Source organism: Pongo abelii, chromosome 20, assembly GCF_028885655.2.
Source record: "Pongo abelii isolate AG06213 chromosome 20, NHGRI_mPonAbe1-v2.0_pri, whole genome shotgun sequence".
In the NCBI taxonomy this organism is placed as follows: Eukaryota; Metazoa; Chordata; class Mammalia; order Primates; family Hominidae; genus Pongo; species Pongo abelii.
This window is the reverse complement of record NC_072005.2, coordinates 48,318,651-48,341,322: the sequence shown is the minus strand read 5'-3', so window position 1 is coordinate 48,341,322 and position 22,672 is coordinate 48,318,651. Positions and strand designations below refer to the sequence as shown.

At 54.7% G+C, this 22,672-nt stretch overlaps 2 protein-coding genes and 1 long non-coding RNA gene across 5 annotated transcripts in view; 1 reads left to right on the top strand and 2 right to left on the bottom strand.

The window, feature by feature from the left end:
* The window catches only part of LIPE (lipase E, hormone sensitive type), a 25,996-nt gene extending 7,758 nt beyond the window's left edge, over positions 1–18,238 (top strand). For 2 of the 3 annotated variants that reach the window (XM_002829298.6, XM_054540523.2), the window contains exons 2-11: positions 8,855–9,390; positions 11,389–11,479; positions 11,590–11,735; positions 11,920–12,105; positions 12,244–12,538; positions 13,324–13,551; positions 14,135–14,311; positions 16,670–17,094; positions 17,625–17,824; positions 17,884–18,238. In XM_002829298.6, coding sequence (XP_002829344.5) covers positions 8,855–9,390; positions 11,389–11,479; positions 11,590–11,735; positions 11,920–12,105; positions 12,244–12,538; positions 13,324–13,551; positions 14,135–14,311; positions 16,670–17,094; positions 17,625–17,824; positions 17,884–17,947 — 2,348 coding nt within the window. In that variant the 3' untranslated portion in view covers positions 17,948–18,238. Of the gene's footprint in view, positions 1–8,854; positions 9,391–11,388; positions 11,480–11,589; positions 11,736–11,919; positions 12,106–12,243; positions 12,539–13,323; positions 13,552–14,134; positions 14,312–16,669; positions 17,095–17,624 lie in introns of all 3 variants that reach the window. The other variant, XM_054540520.2, reaches the window with a different exon arrangement.
* The window catches only part of LOC103888610 (CEA cell adhesion molecule 6), a 913,736-nt gene that overhangs the window by 243,630 nt on the left and 647,434 nt on the right, over positions 1–22,672 (bottom strand). The gene's annotated exons all lie outside the window — the stretch shown is intronic.
* LOC134760717 (uncharacterized) lies at positions 11,268–22,672 on the bottom strand. Its single transcript, XR_010138626.1, has 2 exons — positions 22,531–22,672; positions 11,268–11,453 (listed from the first exon to the last, which is right to left on the bottom strand). It is a non-coding gene; the product is annotated as an uncharacterized LOC134760717 (long non-coding RNA).

The window sequence follows — 22,672 nt, the reverse complement described above, 5'->3', positions numbered from 1 at the left end:
GGAGTCTGATTCAGCTGTCCAGAAACTCTTTAGGGCAAAGAAAGGTCCAGTGCCCAGTCAGTGGGACACCACCCAAAGCCAAATCCCCTCTGCCCTAGTCCTTACCCATGGCCCCAGTGGGCCTGCCCCTGCCCCAGTGCCCTCTGCCAGGGATTCCTGGCGAGTTTCTGGCAATCTCAGCATCCTTTCCTGCCAGCTCCACCCAGCCCAGTCCTCAGGGAACCGCCTGGAACAGGACAAAGGGCAGAGCTCTGGAGTCCCTAGGGCCTGGGTCCAGCCCCTTCCCCACTCCTTTGTGCAGTCACTTGTTTTGTTGGAAATGTCCCCTCTCCTCATCTTTTTATCTTTTTTCTTTTTTTTTGAGACAGAGTTTCCCTTTTGTTGCCGAGGCTGGAGTGCAATGGCGCGATCTTGGCTCACCGCAACCTCTGCCTTCCAGGTTCAAGCGATTCTCCTGCCTCAGCCTCCCGAGTAGCTGGGACTACAGGCATGCACCACCACGCCCGGCTAATTTTGTATTTTTAGTAGAGACGGGGTTTCTCCATGTTGAGGCTGGTCTCAAACTCCTGACCTCAGGTGATTCACCCGCCTCAGCCTCCCAAAGTGCTGGGATTACAGGTGTGAGCCACCACACCCAGCCCCCACTCCTCATCTTAAAAGATCCCTACGGGCATGGATGCTACCACTTTACCAAGGGGCGGCAGTGCACCAGGCACTGCCCAAAGGCTGAATAAAACAGGCAAAAGTCCCTGCCCTCAGGGAGTTTAAAATCTAGTGGGGGAATCAGAGAGCAAACAATATAAATTCAGGCATGTCTCAGAGATATTTGGGGTTCAGTTCCAGACCACTTGATAAAGCGAGTCACACAAATTTGTTGGTTTCCCAGTGCATAGAAAAGTTATGTTTACACTATCCTATAGTCTATTAAGTGTACAACAGCATATGTCTAAAAATACCATGTACATATTTTAATTTTTTTTTTTTTTTTCTGTAGAGACAGAATCTCACTATGTTGCCCAGGCTAGTCTCGAACTCCTAGCCTCAAGTGAGCCTCCTACCTTGACCTCCCAAAGTGCCGGGATTACAAGCATGAGCTACCACGCCTGGCCCCATACTATGCTAATGATCACCTGAGCCTTCAGCAAATCCTCATCTTTTTGCTGGTGGAGGGTCCTGCCCCAGTGGTGGTGGCTGCTGACTCACGAGGGTGGTGGTTGTAGAAGGTGGCTGTGGCAGTTTCTTAAAATAAGATAACAATGAAGTTTTCTGCTTCGATTAACTCACAAAACAGTTCTCTGTAACATGTGATGCTGTTTGATACCATTTGGCCCACAGTAGAACTTTCAAAATTGGGGTCAGGCCAGGCATGGTGGCTCATGCCTATAATCCCAGCACTTTGGGAGGTTGAGGTGGGCAAATCACCCAAGGTCAGGAGTTTGAGGCCAGCCTGGCCAACATGGTAAAACCCTGTCTCTACTAAAAATACTAAAATTAGCCAGGTGTGGTGGCAGGCGCCTGTAGTCCCAGCTACTCAGGAGGCTGAGGCAGGAGAATCACTTGAACCTGGGAGGCGGAGGTTGCAGTGAGCTGAGATCGCACCATTGCAGTCCAGCCTGGGCAACAAGAGCAAAACTTGTCTCAAATAGTAATAATAATAATAATAATGGGGGTCAGTCCTGTCAAAGCCTGCTGGTGCTTTATCAGCCAAGTCTATGTCATAGTTAAATCCTTTGTTGCCATTGTTCCTGCTATCAAATGTATTTCTTTTTTTTTTTTCTTTTTTTTTTCTTTTTTTTAGAGGGGGAGGGTCTCACTATGTTACCCAGGTTGACCTCAAACTGGCCTCAAGCTATCTTCCCGCCTTGGCCTCCCAAAGTGCTGCGATTACAAGTATGAGCCACTGCACCCAGCCTACAAAATGTATTTCTAAATGTATTTCTATCTTTTATTATTTAATAAGACTTAGAGCTGGGCATGGTGGCACATGCCTGTAATCCCAGCTATTCAAGAGGCTGAGGCAGGATGATCACTTGAGGTCCAGTGTTCAAGACCAGCCTAGGCAACACAGCCCTGTCTCTTAAAAAATACAAAAAATTAGCCAGATGCAGTGACTCTCACCTGTAATCCCAGCTACTCAAGAGGCCAAGGCAGGAGGATCTCTTGAGGCCTGGAATTCAAAACCAGCCTAGGCAATATAGCAAGACTGTCTCTAAAAACCTGGAAAAAAAAAAAATGAACCAGGCATGGTGGTGCCCATCTGTAGTCCCCACTACTCAGGAGGCGGAAGTAGGAGGATCACTTGAGCCCAGAAGTTCAAGGCTGCAGTGAGGTATGATCGCGCCACTGCACTCCAGCCGAGGTGACACAGCAAGAATCCATCTCTAAAATTAAAAATTTTAAAAATAATAATAACAAATAATAAAACTTAAAAGTTGAAATTGGCTGGGCGCAGTGGCTCACGCCTGTAATCCCAGCACTTTGGGAGGCCGAGGCGGGCAGATCACGAGGTCAGGAGATCAAGACCATCCTGGCTAACACAGTGAAACCCCATCTCTACTAAAAATACAAAAAATTAGCCGGGCGTGGTGGCAGGCACCTGTAGTCCCAGCTACTCAGGAGGCTGAGGCAGGAGAATGGCGTGAACCTGGGAGGCGGAGCTTGCAGTAAGGTGAGATCGTGCCACTGCACTCCAGCCTGGGCGACAGAACAAAACTCTGTCTCAAAAAAATATAATAATAATAACAAATAACAAGACTTAAAAGTTGAAATTAATCCTTGGCTGGTGGGCTGCAGAACAGATGATGTGTTAGCGGGCATGAAAACAACATTAATCTACTCCACCAGGGTCCTTTGGTAACCACGTGCATTGTCATTGAGAAATATTTTGTTTTTTTCTGTGCAGTCCGTCTCAACAGTGGGCTTGAAATATTCAGTAAACCATGCTATAAACAGATGTGCTGTCATCCAGGCTTTGTTCCATTTAAGAGCATAGGCAGAGTACATTTGGCATAATCCTGAGGGCCCTAGAATTTCTGGAATGATAAATGAACACCAATTTCAACTGAGTCACAAGCTGCATTAGCCCCTAACAAGGGGGTCAGCCTGGCCTTGAAGCTTTGGCGCCCAGGCACTGACCTCCCCTCCAGCTAGGAAAGTCCTAGATGGCATCTTCTTCCAATACATGGTGGTTTTATCTACACTGAAAATACGTTGCTTAATGTAGCCGTCTTCATCAATGATCTTAGCTAGATCTTCTGCATAACTTGCTGCGGCTCCTCCAGCAGCACTTGCTACATCACCTTGCACTTTTTTTTTTTTTTTTTTTGAGACAAAGTTTTACTCTTGTTGCTCAGGCTGGAGTGCAATGGCGCAATCTCCGCTCACTGCAACCTCCGCCTCCCAGGTTCAAGTAATTCTCCTGCCTCGGCCTCCCAAGTAGCTGGGATTACAGGCATGTGCCACCACACCCGGCTTCTTTTTTGTATTTTAAGTTGAGATGGGGTTGCTCCATGTTGGTCTGGCTGGTCTCAAACTCCCGACCTCAGGTGATCCACCTGCCTCAGCCTCCCAAAGTGCTGGGATTACAGGCGTGAGCCACGGTGCCCGGCCGTCACCCTGCACTTTTATGTTACAGAGATGCCTTCTTTCCTTAAACCTCATGAATCCACCTCTGCTAGCTTCCAACCTTTTTTCTGCAGCTTCCTCACCTCTCTCACCCTTCAAAGAATTGAAGAGGGATAGGGCTTTGCTCGGGATTAGGCTTTGGCTTAAGGAAATGTGGCTGGTTTGACCTTCTATCCAGACCACTCAAACTTTTTCCATATCCACAATAAGCCTAGTTCACTTTCTTTTTTTTTTTTTTTTTTTTCAGACCGAGTCTCACTCTGTCGCCCAGGCTGGAGTGCAGTGGCGCGATCTTGGCTCACTGCAAGCTCCACCTCGCAGGTTCACACCATTCTCCTGCCTCAGCCTCCCTAGTAGCTGGGACTACAGGCGCCTGCCACCACACCCGGCTAATTTTTTGTATTTTTAGTAGAGACGGGGTTTCACCGTGTTAGCCAGGATGGTCTCAATCTCCTGACCTCGTGATCCGCCCGCCTCGGCCTCCCAAAGTGCTGGGATTACAGGCATGAGCCACCGTGCCCAACCAAGGCTGGTTCACTTTCTTATCATTCATGTGTTCACTGGAGTAGCACTTTTAATTACTTTCATGAATTTTTCCTTTGCATTCACAACTTAGCTAACTGGCAGAAGAGGCTTAGTTTTTAGCCCATTTCAGCACTGGACATGCCTTCCTCACTAAGCTTAATCACTTCTAGCTTTTGATTTAAAGTGAGAGACACAAGACTCTTCTTTCACTTGAACACTTCGAGGTCATTGTAGGGTTGTTAATTGGCCTGATTTCTATTTTATTTTATTCTATTTTTCATTTAATTTCATTTATTTGAGACAGACTCTCGCTCTATTGCCCAGGCTGGAGTACAATGGTGTGATCTTGGCTCACTACAACCTCCACTTCCCAGGTTCAAGCGATTCTCTTGCCTCAGCCTCCCAAGTAGCTGGGATTACAGGCACACACCACCATGCCCGTCTCATTTTTTATTTTTAGTAGAGATGGGGTTTCACCATGTTGGCCAGGCTGGTCTCAAACTCCTGACCTCAAGTGATCCACCTGCCTTAGCCTCCCAAAGTGCTGGGATTACAGGCGTTAGCCACTGTGCCTGGCCTCAATATTGTATGTCTTAGGGAATATGGAGGCTCGAGAAGAGAGATGGGAGAAATGGCTGGTCAGCGGAGCAGTCAGAACACACACAGCATTAATCGGTAAAGTTCGCCCTCTTACGTGGACATGGTTGGGGGTGCCCCCAATTACAATAGTAACACCAGAGATCGCTGATCACAGATCATCATAACAAATATAACAATAATGAAAAAGTGTAAAACACTGTGAAAATTACCAGAATGTGACACAGAGACACGAAGTGAGCACCTGCTGTCAGAAAAATGGTGCCAACAGACTTGTTTGACGCAGGGTTGCCACAAACCTTCAATTTGTAAAAAATGCAGTATGTGCGAGGAACAGTGAAGCAAGGTATTCCTATAGTAAACTGTATAGTATGCTAGATGGTGACAAGTGCCACAAAGAAAAATCACCCAATACACCATCTCAGGAAGGCCGAGTGAGCCCACAAAGCAAACCACATGCAGAACATGCCGGCCATGGCCCCACTTATAAATTCTGTCTCCCACCCTGAGCCGGCAGAACAGCCAAGTGCAGTTTCCAGATGAGGAAAACAGACTCATCCAGGGTCGCCAGCAAGGACTTGGGCCATCTTTCTTTCCTTTTCTTTTCTTTTCTTTTTTCCTTTCTTTCTTTCCTTCCTTTCCTTTCTTTCTTTCCTTTTTTTCCTTTCTTTTCTGACAGAGTCTCGTTCTATCGCCAGGCTAGAGTGCAGTGGCGTGATCTCAGCTCACTGCAACCTCCGCCTCCTGGGTTCAAGTGATTCTCCTGTCTCAGCCTCCCAATAGCTGGGACTATAGGCATCTGCCACCATACCGCTAATTTTTGTATTTTTAGTAGAGACAGGGTTTCACCATGTTGGCCAGGATGGTCTCGATCTCCTGACCTCGTGATCCACCTACCTCGGCCTCCCAACGTGCTGGGATTATAGGCATGAGCCACCGTGCCTGGCCCACATCGTCCCATTTTCACAGCTCCAAGCCTAACACTGCCTCCTGAGGCCTCTGTCTATCCATCTGTCTGCCAGCCCTGGGGAGGGGCCATCCTCTCCTGAGCTAACTAGCCCCTCTGCCCTCACTCTGCCTCTTCATGCCTTCCTTCCTGCTTCAGATATCCACTGAGCACCTGCTATGTGCCAGGTCCCATGATAGGCCCCAGGGCCACCTGGGGGATGACAGTCCAGGACAGAAGATTCACTTCCAGCCAAGCAAATGACCCTGAGGCCTCAGAGCCCCTCAGTCACACAGGCCCCTTCCAAGGCCCTAATCTTTTTTGCTTTGTTTTGTTTTGTTTTAAGACAGAGTCTCGCTCTATCACCCAGGCTGGAGTGCAGTGGCACGATCTTGGCTCAGTGCAAGCTCCGCCTCCCAGGTTCACGCCATTCTCCTGCCTCCGTCTCCTGAGTAGCTGGGACTACAGGTGCCCACCACCAGGCCCGGCTAATTTTTTTGTATTTTTAGTAGAGATGGGGTTTCACCGTGTTAGCCAGGATGGTCTCAATCTGCTGACCTCATGATCCGCCCACCTCAGCCTCCCAAAATGCTGGGATTACAGGCGTGAGCCACCGCGCCTGGCCCGAGGCCCTAATCTTGTATTTGTAATTCTGTATTTCTTCTTCCTAAAGGGCCACACCCCTGTACCTTATAAGTTTCATGGCTCCATAAAACCTAGTCCTGTCCTGGGGGAGATGAACAAACATGTAAACAAATTATAAAGTGTCAAATGGCAGGATGGAACAGAACTAAGTATCATGGCAGAAAATAATGGGGGCGTGCATATCTTAGATGGGGAGAAGCAACTGGGGAGTACCTCTTGGAAGTGACAAGCTGAGGCCAGACAGGGAATCTGTGGAATGACACGGGTGAATGACGTGGGTGAAGCATCTCTCTGAGCCTGTTTCCCTATGTGTGAGGTGGGGATGCCAGTCACAGCAGGGTGGACTGAGAGGGGTAAGTGGCAGATCCAGGGTACCTAGTGTGGTCACACCACCCAGTAGGACCGGCAGGCAGCTCAGGCCCCTAGCTGAGCCTGGCACTGCCCTTAATCGGCTTTTGTCCTTCCAGGAGGGACAGGCAGGGCTGGCTACCTCCTCTCTCCCCCCAACAGCTGGGGCTGGCTGTGCCAGGGCCAGACTAGGAGGCGGGAGCTGAGATCACTGGGCCTTTGGCTCCCTGAGTCCTCTCTGGGGACAGAGAGGGCAGCCTGGCTGGGTGAGAGGGGACGGTTTGTTCAGGACTGGGGCTGGGACTCCTGGGTCCTAAAGGATGAAGGGGCTGGGGGCCTGGACTCCTGGGTCTGAGGGAGGAGGGGCTGTGGGTGTAGACTCCTGGGTTCTAAGGCAGAGGAGCCTGTAACGGGACTACCAGTTGAGCTGAGTCTGGGAGCAGGTGGGGGGCAGGGCAGGGAGCTGAGCCCTCTACTCTGTTTACAGCACGTGGTCCTCACTGATCTTTCTGGGTGGGAGGTGGCTTGTGCGGCTACACCCTGGGCAGGCCAGCCCCGCCCCTGGGTTTATTGCCCCAGGCTGCTACTGGCACAAGCCACAGACCAGCAGTCCCAGCCCAGGGAAGCTCGGAAGATGCCTAGGAGGGGTGAGTGTCCAGCCAGCTGAGAGACAGGAATGGCCGCTGCCAGGCCCCAGGACCTAGAAGGGAAAGGAAATACCTTCTTCTAGGGGAACAGGCAAGGTGCTGGGCTTTGGGAGGGAAGTCCCTGGAGCAGATGGTAGCATTCCACCAAGGGCAGCTTGTTCAGGACCTGGGTGACAGGGCATCCAAGAAACAGGGCAGCCTGAATGGCTGGGAAAGGATCTCAGAGGGAAGATCACTGGGGACTGGGAAGTGTGGAGATCAGACATAGTCCAGGGCAAGTTTTGAGATGTGGCTTCCAGAATCCTAGCGGGGAGCCCCACATAAGTGTGGCTGTGGACCCAGAGAGCTGGGTTTACAAAAGCTCTGCCACGTGCAGTGCAACTTTAACCTCCTCACTTAAAACCTGAGCCTCAGTTTACTCTCCGGTAAAATGGGGATGCTGGCAATAATAGAGATTTGAACCTAGGTGGTGTGGGTCCCAGAGGGTTAGCACGCTAAAGCAGCAAACACAGAGAAAGCTCTCAGCACGGGACCTGCACGGATATGCTCAAGGTCGACACCAGCGATGAGTATCGCTGTTCCAGGCAGGGGAGCAGGGCCGGCCATGCAACCCAGGACCAGTGGACAAGCCTGAAGGCCAGGGGACCCCACTGGGGGAGAAGCAAGACTGAGTTTTGGGGATCTCACAGAGAAACAGGGACGGAACTGGGATTTGGAGGGGGTTCCACAGCCAGACTTGAAGGACGAGGAATGACTCTTCAGTGAAGTCTAGAATTGTGAACTCCTGAGTTCAGGGAGAGCTGCGCTTGGGGACTAGGGTCCTGAGAGATGGGAATGGGAGGGCTGGGGCTGAACACTCCCAAATGTTGTTGGAGGGGAAGGGCCTGTGGGTAGCACTTGGGGCCTAAGAAGGAAAGATGGGATGGGGGACCTGGACTCCTGGGTCCTGAGAATGGGGACCAACTGGAGGTCTAGACTTCTTGGAATCTAGGAGAAGGAGTCTTGGGTCCCAGGAGAGTTCATGGAGACAGGTGACTGGACTCTTGGGTTCCTGGAAGGAAGAAAGAAGGACCGGCAGCCTCCTGGATCATAGGAGAGATGAATGAGTTAGGGAAGCAGAGTCGTGTGGGCTCAGGGAATGCCTGGATTCAGAAGGCCAGGACAGCAAGTTTCTGAGTCCCAAAGAGGTGATAGCAGGGGCTCCTGGGTCCTGAAGAGGAAGGGTTTGGGGCTTGGATTCCTGGGTCTGAGGGAGGAGGGAGCTGAGGGCCCAAACTCCTGGCTCCCGAGGAGGGACAAAGGCACTGGGAACTGGGGCCCCAAACTTCTGATTCCTAGAGACAAGAGGGTGACCTCTTATGTCTAAGGGAGGAGGAACCTGGGGTCCTGGGCCCCTGGAACTGAAAGAAGACAGCACTGAGGTCTGAAGAAGGAGCGGGTAAGCTATGGCCCAGACTCCTGGGCCCCAGCTGAGCAAGGCTTGATCCAGCCCCGCCTAACAGGCCTTCCCACCTGCCCACAGCCTCAAGGCTCATCCACAACATGGACCTGCGCACAATGACACAGTCGCTGGTGACTCTGGCGGAGGACAACATAGCCTTCTTCTCGAGCCAGGGTCCTGGGGAAACGGCCCAGCGGCTGTCAGGTGTTTTTGCTGGTGTAAGGGAGCAGGCGCTGGGGCTGGAGCCGGCCCTGGGCCGCCTGCTGGGCGTGGCGCACCTCTTTGACCTGGACCCAGAGACACCGGCCAATGGGTACCGCAGCCTGGTGCACATAGCCCGCTGCTGCCTGGCGCACCTCCTGCACAAATCCCGCTATGTGGCCTCCAACCGCCGCAGCATCTTCTTCCGCACCAGCCACAACCTGGCCGAGCTGGAGGCCTACCTGGCTGCCCTCACCCAGCTCCGCGCTCTGGTCTACTACGCCCAGCGCCTGCTGGTTACCAATCGGCCGGGGGTACTCTTCTTTGAGGGCGACGAGGGGCTCACCGCTGACTTCCTCCGGGAGTATGTCACGCTGCATAAGGGATGCTTCTATGGCCGCTGCCTGGGCTTCCAGGTGAGCCCCCTGCCCCGTGCCCCTCTGGGCCCACAATGAAGGCACCTGGTGGCCCCTGGCCTAGCCTATAGTATGGTAAAGTAACCAGTGGTCAGCATTATCGGACTCAGCAAACAGCAGGTACAGAAAGGGGAAGTTGGCTGGAGCTTAGACAGAGCTGCACCAGGGGTCTCAAACTCATGGTCCCTAGGTCATATCTGCTGGGTGGTAAGAAATGCAACTTGCAGAGCTTTTTTCACCAGGATATCCACTACTCTCTATTGTCCTACACGCAGGAGATGCATTCACTCTTTGTTACCTGTCTGGCCCCTGAAGTCACTTGAGTTTGAGACGCCTCAGGGAGGGATCTGGAGCCATGTGACCCTGTAGTCCTTCTGGCCCTCTCTGGGCCTCCCCGCACCTCAGCCTCCCACTCCTACCTCACGTCTCCAGGCTTCCCTGCGGGCTAGCCTATCCTCAGCAACCCAGCCCAGGCATTCCTGGAAACCTCCCCTCACCATGGCTGAACCCACAAGTATTGATCAGCCCAGCTGGGCCAGCCAGCTCCTCCCTGTGTCCCAGCCGTGACCCTAGAGTCATGAGAAAGAGATCCCATGGGCTGCCTGAACCGGCATCCCAGCCACAATAGCCAGGCACTCAGGTGCCCTCTGGCCTACTGGGCATGCAGCCAGGGGCATGGCCCAGCTCTGCGTTGGTACAGGGCAGTCTCCCCTTTAAAATGTCCGTCCCCAGGAGGGCAGAGGCCTCCCCTGTCTTGGTCACTGCTCCAGCCCAGTGTCTAGCATGCAGTAGGACCTTAGCCAGTACAGAGTGAACAGAAGAACCCGCCAATACCTTGCCTTGGCATCCTGTGGCTCCATTTCCTCTAATCCTGTGTCCCCATTGTCTTTTTTTTTTTTTTTTTTTTTTTGTATTTTGTTTAGTAGAGATGGGGTTTCACCATGTTGGCCAGGCTGGTCTCAAACTCCTGACCTCAAGTGATCCACCCACCTCGGCCTCCCAAAGTGCTGGGATTACAGGCGTGAGCCACCGCGCCCAGACCCCACTGTCTTTCCTTAACTGCCTGTCTGCTCTGTCAGACGCTGTCTCCCCCTGCCCCTGTGGTGGCCGGCTGGTCCCATGTCTAGGCCTCAGTCTCCCTCTCTGGCTGTCTTTCTGCCTCAGGTCCCTGTGCCTGGGGGGCTGTCTCTGGCCATCTCCCTGTTCCTGTCTTCCAGCTGCCTCCTCTCCCCAACCATCCTCTCTCTGACTTTTAGGAAGTCCCTGCACCATCCTACTCCCCACCTCACAGCCTACCAATGGCACCACCCCGCACTGGGAATGAAATCCAAATTCCTCTGCCCAGGCCCTATATGAGCCCCCTTTGCCTCTCCAATGTCACCGCCTGCCCCTCTCCCCACTGCCTACTCTGCTCCAGCCACACTGGCCCCCTGGCTGTCGCTACCCAGGTCAAGCACCAAGCATGAGCTCACCTTTTTTTTTTTTTTTTTTTTTTGAGACAGAGTCTCGCTCTGTCGCCCAGGCTGGAGTGCAGTGGTGTGATCTCCACTCATTGCAACCTCTGCCTCCTGGGTTCAAGTGATTCTCCTGCCTCAGCCTCCTATGAGCTCACCTTTAAGCCTTCATGCTCTCTGTGCCCTGTGCAGGGAACACCCTCCCCTCACTTCATTCAGATCTCTCCTCCGAGACCCGCTAAGTAGCCTGACCCCTAGTCATCGCTCGTGCCCTCTCTACCTACTGCCTTTTTTTTTTTTTCCAAACCATTCGTCATTCCTTGTCATGATACTGCGCATGGCTTTGTTTATCTGCTGATCATTTGTTTTCCCTTTGAGAACATCAGGTCCGTGAACCAGGCAAGAGCTATGCCCAGCACACAGTAGGAGCTCATGAAACGTTTACTGAATGAATGTGTCTTCCCCGCACATCCCTGCACCTCGCTCCTGCCCTGTCCCCATCCCTCTCTTGAGCGGTGGGTGATGCAGCTGCGTCTCTCCACAGTTCACGCCTGCCATCCGGCCATTCCTGCAGACCATCTCCATTGGGCTGGTGTCCTTCGGGGAGCACTACAAACGCAACGAGACAGGCCTCAGTGAGTCCCAGCCGGGTTCTACTCACAGCCTATTCTCCTGGCCCTCCTACCCACTCCTGCCCAAGCAGCCCGACCCACTGGGGCTCCCTGACACCCCTTCCGACCCCCAGGTGTGGCCGCCAGCTCTCTCTTCACCAGCGGCCGCTTTGCCATCGACCCCGAGCTGCGTGGGGCTGAGTTTGAGCGGATCACACAGAACCTGGACGTGCACTTCTGGAAAGCCTTCTGGAACATCACCGAGATGGAAGTGCTATCGGTGAGGGCCTGTTACAGATGGGGACACTGAGGCCCAGAGACTCATCTGAGGCCACAGTAGGTCTCTGTGGGGCTCCAGGCCCGGGGATGGCACACAAGGGGAAAGACTGGGGATCAGAGGGAGAGGTGAAGGGCACCCCTGTAGGCAGACCCTCCCCAGCACCCCTTCTGTCCCCTCCCTCCAGTCTCTGGCCAACATGGCATCGGCCACCGTGAGGGTAAGCCGCCTGCTCAGCCTGCCACCAGAAGCCTTTGAGATGCCACTGACTGCCGACCCCACGCTCACGGTCACCATCTCACCCCCACTGGCCCACACAGGCCCCGGGCCCGTCCTCGTCAGGCTTATCTCCTATGACCTGCGTGAAGGACAGGTAGGGTTCCCGCCTCAGCCAGGGACAGGGACAGAGCCGCAGAGTGTGGGCAGCCCCCCACCTTGGCATCCCCATGGAGGGGTGCAGCCCTGGCCAGCTCTCCCCAACCTCATACACCGTCTCCCTCCTCACCCCCAGGACAGTGAGGAGCTCAGCAGCCTGGTAAAGTCCAACGGCCAACGGAGCCTGGAGCTGTGGCCGCGCCCCCAGCAGGCACCCCGCTCACGGTCCCTGATAGTGCACTTCCACGGCGGTGGCTTCGTGGCCCAGACCTCCAAATCCCATGAGCCCTACCTCAAGAGCTGGGCCCAGGAGCTGGGCGCCCCCATCATCTCCATTGACTACTCCCTGGCCCCCGAGGCCCCCTTCCCCCGTGCGCTGGAGGAGTGCTTCTTCGCCTACTGCTGGGCCATCAAGCACTGCGCCCTCCTTGGTGAGCCTCAGGCCCCCACAGCCACCTGCGCCTGCTCCCATCCCACCCAGCCTGCTTTAAGCTCCTCCAGCCTCAGCCTCACACCCTCTACCTTTCTCTCCCCCGACACCTCCCAGCTCCTGCTCACCCAGGTCCTGCCCAATCTTCCGCCTCAGCCACTTTATCCTCTGTCCCCAACTGTGGCACCCAGACTCTCCATCTCCTCCACCTCCACTTCCCACCCACCGTCCTGTCTCTTCGGGCCTCTGTCGTCCCCCTCTGATAGCTCCAGGCCCTGCTCTCCTGTCCTGCCAGCCTCCTGGCCCACAGTCTAGCTTCTCTGACCTCCCTCTTTGAAGATCAACATCTTGGGAGGACACTGAGGCACAGAGCAGAGTGTGGCCATGCCCCAGAGCACAGAGCCTGCAGCCCAGCCCCTCTGTGCTGAGCCTGAACACTGACCTTCCATTCCCGCCCTCTGAGGCCCCCCTCCTGCAACAGGCCTGAGCTCAGCTCCCCTTTCCCACAACCTGCCCTCCCTGCTCCCAACCTCCAGCCCCAACAGACTTTCCCAGTGCATCCCTGGGCCTCTTCAGGTCCTGAGTTATCCTGACCCTCTGTCTACCACATGAGCCCAAATCTGTGCCTCAGTCTGCCAGTTCTAAAACTGTAGTCTGCTAGGCTTTGGAGTGCCCCACACCCCACCTTGGAGAGCCCAGTTCTCCCAGCTTGAGTTCCTCCCTGCTCTCCCTCCCCAGTCCCCTGCCCCTGCCAGGTTGTCACCAACCACCCCTCTCCCAAACCAGGCTCAACAGGGGAACGAATCTGCCTTGCGGGGGACAGTGCAGGCGGGAACCTCTGCTTCACCGTGGCTCTTCGGGCAGCAGCCTACGGGGTGCGGGTGCCAGATGGCATCATGGCAGCCTACCCAGCCACAATGCTGCAGCCTGCCGCCTCTCCCTCCCGCCTGCTGAGCCTCATGGACCCCCTGCTGCCTCTCAGTGTGCTCTCCAAGTGTGTCAGCGCCTATGCTGGTGAGGCCCACACCCTCAGCAGGGAAACAGGACTGCATGGATGTCTGAGTCCTGCAGGGACGGGCTGGGGACCGGGACTCCTGTGACTGAGGAAGGAGAGGCCAGGCAGAGGAATCTAAGACTCCTTGTCCCTTTTTGTTTGTGTGTGTGTGTGTGTGTGTGTGTGAGAGAGAGAGAGAGAGAGAGACAGACACAAGGTGTCATGTCGCTCAGGCTGAGTGCAGTGGCTCAAACACACCTCACTGCAGCCTCGACCTCCCAGGCTGAAGCAATCATCCTGCCTCAGCTTCCCAAGTAGCTGGAACTACAGGCGTGCACCACCATGACCACGCCCAGCTAATTTTTGTGTTTTTCGCTATGTTGCCCAGGCTGGTCTTGAACTCCTGGGCTCAAGCCATCTTCTCGCCTTGGCCTCCCAAAGTACTGGGACTACAGGCGTGAGCCACTGCGCCCAGCCTCCTTATCCCTTTTGAAGCGATTGGATATTCTTGAGTCCCTGGGACCACAGATGCCTGAAGTTCTGGGCGTTAAAACTGGGCCCAGAAAGGGGAAAACAACTCAGCTACCCGCATATACTCTGCAGGTGCAAAGACGGAGGACCACTCCAACTCAGACCAGAAAGCCCTCGGCATGATGGGGCTGGTGCGGCGGGACACAGCCCTGCTCCTCCGAGACTTCCGCCTGGGTGCCTCCTCATGGCTCAACTCCTTCCTGGAGTTAAGTGGGCGCAAGTCCCAGAAGATGTCGGAGCCCATAGCAGGTGAGTGATTCACTACTGTCATATGCCCAGCCAGGGTGGGCAGGAGGGACAGCCCAGCACAGCAAAAGTCCCAGGGAAGATGCTGGGCATGGTGGTTCAGACCTGCAATCCCAGCACTTTGGGAGGCTGAGGTGGGCAGATCACTTGAGGTCAGGGGTTCAAGATCAGCCTGGTCAACATGACGAAACCCTGTCTCTAGTAAAAGTACAAAAATATTAGCCAGGTGTGGTGGTGCACACCTGTAATCCCAGCACTTTGGGAGGCCAAGGTGGGCAGATCACTTGAGGTCAGGAGTTCAAGACCAGCCTGGCCAACACAGCAAAACCCCTTCTCTACAAAAAAATACCAAAATTAGCAGGGTGTGGTGGCGTACACCTGTAGTCCCAGCTACCGGAGAGGCTGAAGCATGAGAATCGCTTGAACCTGGGTAGCAGAGGTTGCAGTGAGCCAAGACTGAGCCTGTGTACTCCAGCCTGGGTGACAGAGCGATACCTTGTCTCAAAAAATAAAAATAAAAAAAAAGAGTACCCTTACTGGGCTGTGGTGAGGTCTGCCTCCAACCATTTGGGTCAAGTGGCCAGTATAATATGTGGCACCCAGTAGGTGCTATTAGAAGATGCCAGCACCCCTGGTGTGCCCATTCTGTTCCAGTGACTCTCTGGGCCACAAAGCACTTAAGTAGTTATTCTCACATTGTTTTGCACCTCGCCTTCATAGATTTATAAAGACAAGTGAGGCTGGGTGTGGTGGCTCACGCCCATAATCCCAACACTTTGGGAAGCCGAGGCAGGCAGATCACTTGAGGTCAGTAGTTCCAGACCGGCTTGGCCAACATAGTGAAACCCCATCTCTATTAAAAATACAAAAATGGGCCAGGCACGATGGCTCATGCCTGTAATCCCAACACTTTGGGAGGCCGAGGCGGGTGGATCACGAGGTCAGGAGTTTGAGACCAGCCTGACCAACATGGTGAAACCCCATCTCTACTAAAAATACAAAAATTAGCTGGGCATGGTGGCATGCACCTGTAATCTCAGCTACTCAGGAGGCTGAGGCAGGAGAATCACTTGAACCTAAGAGACGAGGTTGCAGTGAGCCGAGATCACGCCACTGCACTCGAGCCTGGGTAATAGAGGGAGACTGTCTCAAAAAAAAAATATATATATATATATATAAAGTAACTGGGCATGGAGGCACGCCTGTAATCCCAGCTACTCAGGAAGCTGTGGCAGGAGAATTGCTTGAACCCGGGAGGCGGAGGTTGCAGTGAGCTGAGATTGCACCACTACACTCCAGCCTGGGCGACAGAGCAAGACTCCATCTCAAAAAAAAAAAAAAAGTAAAAAAGTAAAACTGTAGCATCTTGGCCCTCATGGTAGGCAGTGTGGGTCTGATAAAATGAACAGAGCTGAGGCCAAGCTGGGCACGCCAGGTGGGCTGGAAGTGTATCGTTAGCATCGTTTGGACACTTGCTTGCCTGGTCACGTGACGGGATAAAACTGAAGAACACAAAGGAAATTTGGGAAAGCAGATCCATGTGGCTACAGGTGCCAGACCCCTAGAAATGTGATACACCCTGGAGACTTGTTAGCTCCCTGCGAACAAAGCCTCCCTTCAAGCCACTGGGCCTGCTTACTATTCAAATCATTTTGATCCATTTATACCTTGTGGTAAGTGGAATCCCAGTACTATGGGAGGCCGAGGCAAGTGGATCACTTGAGGCCAGGAATTCGAGAACAGCCTGGCCAACATGGCGAAACCCCATCTCTGCTGAAAAAAAACACAAAACTTAGCTGGGCATGGTGGCACATGCCTATAGTCCCAGCTACTCGGGAAGCTGAGGCACAAGAATCACTTAAACCTGGGAGGTGGAGGTTGCAGTGAGCCATGTTCTCGCCACTGCACTCCAGCCTGGGTGACAGAGTGAGACTTTGTCTCCAAAAAAAAAACTGATATATTATGATCCCCAGTGAGTAGCGGTACCTAATCCCACATCTTATCCCACTGAGTCCTGCCACCTATGAACCAAGGACTATTTTCATTTCCTTGATCTAGAAGAAAAAATAGGTTCCTAGAGGTAAACTGCTCCTAATCTTCCCAGTCACACACACACACACACACTCACACACACACACACAAACACACACATCCTTCACTAGGACACACAGCCCCACTGCCAAGACCCCCACCATGACCACCTGGGGCATCTGGAACTCCACCCATCCCCTAGGCAAGACTCTGGGGAAACATAGCCTTTCACAGCGCTCCACAGGCGACTGCCCTTCCCATGGCATTCCCTGCCAGCCACACACACACCCAAACTAACGGAGCCAGGCCTGTCTGCTCCCCCTCTCTCAGAGCCGATGCGCCGCAGTGTGTCTGAAGCAGCGCTGGCCCAGCCCCAGGGCCCACTGGGCGCGGATTCCCTCAAGAACCTGACCCTGAGGGACTTCAGCCTGAGGGGAAACTCCGAGACGTCGTCGGACACCCCCGAGATGTCGCTGTCAGCTGAGACACTCGGCCCCTCCACACCCTCCGATGTCAACTTCTTATTACCGCCTGAGGATGCAGGGGAAGAGGCTGAGGCCAAAAATGAGCTGAGCCCCATGGACAGAGGCCTGGGCGTCCGTGCCGCCTTCCCCGAGGGTTTCCACCCCCGACGCTCCAGCCAGGGTGCCACACAGATGCCCCTCTACTCCTCACCCATAGTCAAGAACCCCTTCATGTCGCCGCTGCTGGCACCCGACAGCATGCTCAAGAGCCTGCCACCTGTGCACATCGTGGTGAGTGCCAGAGGGGGCCGGTACAGGTGCATTTAGAGAGGAGCAGGGCACCCAGGGAGGAGCGGGACCGGGCACGGGTGCACCTGGGAAAGAGAGCTCCGGAGTGAGGAGAAAGGGACAGGCGTGTCCCCAGGGGAGAACAATGCCCCGAACGAACGGGAGGAGGACAGGAGTCAGGGCTGCCTCCGTTTTACTTTGCAATTTTGAGTACCAAGAGACAGGATCAGTGGGGCAGCCCCTTGGGCTTGGAGAATCAAGAGAAAAAAAGGTGGGTTTGGCGGGGTGGGGAGGGAGAGGCTGGAGAGAGGCCTGGGATCACAGTTAAAGTCATTCTCCTATCCTTCCCACAACTCCCCCCATTCCCTCCATCTCTCCCCAACTCCTCACCCACCATGTCTCCTGCCTCCGTCCACTCCTGTCTGTATCCGTATTTCCCGCTCCCTTTGTTCATCAAACCCCTCCTCGCTCTACCCGACCCCGGTCTGTCGGTCCCCCGCCCTCTCTCCACGTCCGTCCCCGCTGTCCCGCAGGCGTGCGCGCTGGACCCCATGCTGGACGACTCGGTCATGCTCGCGCGGCGACTGCGCAACCTGGGCCAGCCGGTGACGCTGCGTGTGGTGGAGGACCTGCCGCACGGCTTTCTGACCCTGGCGGCGCTGTGCCGCGAGACGCGCCAGGCAGCGGAGCTGTGCGTGGAGCGCATCCGCCTCGTCCTCACTCCGCCCGCCGCGTCCGCGCCCGCCCCGCCGCGGGTCTGAGCCGCCCGCCGGATCCTGGCCGCGCGGGGAGACGGGGGCTGCGGGGGGAGACGGGGGCCGCGGGGGTAGACGGGGGCTGCGGGGGGCGACACTAAAAGCCTGTTGTTCCCATCTGCGCCGGCCTCCGTCATGAATACGTTCCGGGCCGGGCGGAAGGGGACGCGGGCTGTGCCTTACTTAAGTCGGGGGTGGCAAGGGGGCGGGGCGGGGGCCCGAAAGCTGAGACCCTCGCCACGGGGAGGGGGACACGCACACACACCGGTCACCAAGACGGCTGGACCTGCACGCCACCTCTGCCTTTTGCTGCTGCTGCGACCGCCAAAGGGACGGGGACTGGCCCTCCCTTGCAGGTCGGTTTGTTTGTTGTAAATAAACGTATTTAATTAGTTTGGCCTCTCTCAAATACGGCGGGGTATTTGCCCACCAGGGGGCAGCATCGGACTCAAGCGGCTGGGAACCAAGAAACCTGGAATGAGGGGTATGGGGGCCTGGATTTTTGGGACCAGAAGGGAGTGGACTCCTTGGTACCTCGGACTTCATCCAGGTACACTGCCAGGAGATGCCGGGTCCTCAGCTCCTCCCCTTGAAGACCTTCGGTTAGCTGGACTCACCCTGGTCCCAGGGAGACCAGGCTCAGCATCCATCAGGGGGATATAAAAGTTAAAAATAATCTCTTAGGTCTCAAAGGCTCCAGTGACTCAAACACCCTACAGAACTGGAGCAAAGTTAGCAGGAAATCAGAAACAAACTGGCACTCAAAATACTGTAAACGCAGCCAGGCATGGAGGTTCACGCCTGTAATCCCAGCACTTTGGGAGGCAAGACAGGAGGATAGCTTGAGTCCAGGGGTTTGAGACCAGCCTGGGCAACATAGACCAGTCTCTACAAAAACATTTAAAAATTAGCCGGGCGTGGTGGCACACTCCTGCAGTCCTACCTACTCAGGAGGGTGAGGCAGGAGGATCACTTAAGCCCAGGAGTTCGAGGTTGCAGTGAGCTATGATCGCACCACTGCACTCCAACTTGGGCAAGAGTGGGACCCTGTTTCCAAAAAAACAAAAGCTGGAAATGCAAGCTCTGTCCAGCTGTGACAATCAGCTCTTGGACCAACTCTCTGGCCCCTTGTAAGCCCTGAGTTTGGAGTTGAGATGATTTATACCCAGGACGTGCCTTCAAAGGGCTTCTGATCCTGTATTCAGATAGGGTGGAAGAACAGACACAGGCTGTCACAGTCCCCAGGGGTTCCACCTGTGGTAGTCAGGGAGGGCTTCACAGAGGTGGTGATCTGAGCTTGACACTAAAGGATGAACAAAAGTCTGCTAGGAAGAAAAAACATGCCAGGTTGTGAGAGCCAGCTGGCAGTGATCAAAGCTGCCACCTGGCTAGAAAAAGCTTCCACCTGACCAGAAGGTCAGGTGCAAAGTGGGGAGGGGCGTGAGGGGGCTGGAGTGGTCAGCAGGAGCAGGGCCTGAAGAGCCTGGAGTACAATTTGGACTAAACTGGAGGGCAGTGGGGAGCCGCAGGAGCGCTTTGAGCAGGAAAGGGCCAGGGTCAGCTCAGGGCACTGAAAGATCCTGCTGGGACACTGGGGGATGGACAGAAAAGGGCAAAACTGGAGCCCTGCAGGCCAAGGAGGAGGCCTGAGCTGGGGCAGCAGCCATGAGGGTAGGGAGTGTAAGTGGAGCATCCCAGAGCCATACAAGGTGGGAAGAACAGTACTTACCGATGAGGTTACAGGAGAGCAAGGGGACAGAGATGATGCCCAGGTCTGGCCATGGGAGCAGGTGGACAGTGAAGCTGTCTCTTCAATGGGAGGAGGCTCAGGTGTGTGTGTGACAGGCGGGACCTGCTGAGGGCCATTCTGGACATGGTGAGCTGGAAGGTCTCAGGAAGACAATCCAGGAGGCAACAAGGGTCAGAAGTGCAGTCTGGGGCTGGGAGTGGTGGTTCACACCTGTAATCCCAGCACTCTGGGAGGCCGAGGTGGGTGGATCACCTGAGGTCAGGAGTTCAAGACCAGCCCGGCCAACATGGTGAAACTCCGTCTCTACTAAAAATACAAAAATTAGCTGGGTGTGGTGGTGCACGCCTGTAATCCCAACTAATTGGGAGGCCGAGGCAAGAGAATCGCTTGAACCTGGGAGGCAGGGGTTGCAGTGGGCTGAGACTGTGCCACTGCACTCCAGCCTGGGCAATAGAATGAGACTCTGTCTCACAAAAAAGAAATGCAGTCTGGGTGGAACCAAGGGACTGGAACCTTTCCAGGAAGCCTGGGCAGGTGGGACAAGCAACAAGGGGGCCAGGACAGAGACAGCCCTGAGGATCACGCCCCTAGTAAAGGGGTAGGCAGGGGTGGGCAGTGGAAGGCAAGTCTGGCGGGTTCTAAGGAGCAGCCGGAGAGGGAGGAAGCTAGCCAGGAAGGAGGATGTAGGGTGAAGGGAGTTTCAGGGAGTGGACCAGGTCAGATGAGGATTGAAATGTTACCCTCAGGTCTCAGCAATGAGCAGGTGACCTCTGTGACCTTGTCCAGAGCCACTGCAGGGTCATGGCCGTTGGGCAGCCAGACATAGTGGGTCAAAGAGGGAGGGGAAGGTAAGGGATTGAGCCAGTGGGCGCCACAAGAGAGCTTGATACAAGGCACATGTGTTTAGAGATGATGGACATGTTTGAATGCTGGAGGGGTGGGAGAGACTGAAGATGCAGAAACAAGAAAGCAGTTTCCTCGCAGGATGCGAAGCAAGGGATCCTCAGCTCAGAGGTCCTCGTTCACCCAGCAAGTGACTTCTGAGTCAGGGCCTGTGCTGGGGCAGGCAGCTGTAGCCCAGAACTCTTCCTGAAGGTCCAGATCCACTGGCCTGAGTCACTGCTCTCCTTGTCCAACTCATAGAACCCCTTGCTCACCTCTGTCAAAACAGTCACTACCCATCAACCTGCTCCTCTTTCCTGTCCCCACCTCAGGGATGGCTCCACTGTCCTCCAGACTAGAGCTCTGGGTCTCATCCTGGACAACCCCTTGTCCCATAGCCCATCAATCCCCACTTTCTGTTCTCTCTGCCTCCTGAATCTCCTTATTTATTTTTCTTTCTTTCTTTTTTTCTTTTTTTTTTTTTTTTTTTTTTTTGAGATAAGGTCTCACTCTTGTGCAGGTTGGAGTGCAGTGGCACCATCTTGGCTCACTGCAGCCTTGACTTCCCAGGCTCAAGTGATCCTCCTGCTTCAGCCTCCTCAGTAGCTGGGACCATAGGCATGCACCACCACACCTGGCTAATTTTTCTTTTTCTTTTTTTTTTTTATTTTGAGTCTCACTCTGTGGCCCAGGCTGGAGTGCAGTGGCGCGATCTCAGCTCACTGCAACCTCCCCGTCCTGGGTTCAAGCAATTTTCTGCCTCAGCCTCCCGAGTAGCTGGGATTACAGGTGCCCACCACCAAGCCTGGCTAATTTTTTGCATTTTTAGTAAAGACGGGGTTTCACCATCTTGGCCAGGCTGGTCTCGAACTCCTGACCTCGTGATCCACCTGCCTCGGCCTCCCAAAGTGCTGGGACTACAGGAGTGAGCCACCGTGCCTGGCCACACCTGGCTAATTTTTTGTAGAGATGAGGCTGTCACTATGTTGCCCAGGCTGGTCTTGAACTCCTTGGCTCAAGTGATCTTCCCGCCTCAACTTCCCAAAGTGCTGGGATTACAGACATAAGCCACAGCACCAAGCCTTGCCTCCTGAATCTCTATCTTGTCCCCTCGGCCTCTTCCCTGATCCAGGCTCCACTCTCTCCTGCCTGGATCCCTGCCAGAGCCACCTCCTGGGCTACTGGCTTCCAGTCTCATTCCTCCAGTTCTGGACCAACTATGACCTTGTCCTCCGCTACTCTGAACCCTTCCGTGGCTCTCCACTACCCCCTCACCCTCAGGACAAAGTCCAAACTCCTCAGCCTGGCCTCTGCTCATCTCTTCGGCCTCCTCCAGCCTTACAGTTCCCCTGCTGCCCATGCAGACTTGACTGGCCTTCCGCTTAGGCACCTGCACGCAGTACTGCTCCTGCATGCCTCCCTGTCTTTGGTCACGCTGAAACACCCTCCCCACACCCATTTTGCCTGGCATCTCCACTTTGCCTGGCACCTTCTGCTCCTCCAAGATCCAGCTCCAATGGCCCCTCCCCTGGAAACCCTTTCGCGACCACGCCAAACTCAAAAAAGTCTCTCCTGGGCTCCCCACCGTCTCCGCACACCCATGCCCATCAACGTCCATCCTCCCATCTGACCCGGCTCCTTGAGGGCACGGCCCAGGCCTGACTCATCTTGGTCACCAGCATCGCCCAGCACGAGGCTTGGCACAGCAGAAGCCTCAGGAAATGTTTGTCTAACTAATAGGTGGGAGAGTGTGTGAGTGAGTGGCTAGACGAGGGAATCCGTGAGTGAGAGAACTGAGGGCAGGAAGGGCAAGAAAGGCAGAACGGATGAAGGAGCGGGAAGGCAGGAGCAGACGAGAATCAGGCTTAGGGTGGGATGAACGGATGGATGAATAACTGAGATCCAGCATCCCGGTCTCAGTTTCTCCAAGAAAGCAAGATGGGTTCGCCGGGACTGAGCTCCCCCCTCCGCCTCAAGCCTCACTAAGCCTCACGGTTTCCCACCCGAGCTATGTGCAGAATCCCAATACTAGGCGTGCTGGAAAGGGCTTACCCGGCCAAACCCGGAGAACCGGTTCCCTGGCAAGCCCGCTCGGGCCTCTGCGGAGTGGACCAGGATTCCGATCCCTCAGGTTCCGGGTCTATTGGCCGACTGACGGGGCCTGGCAGAGACTGGCGTCTCCGAAAGCCTATCG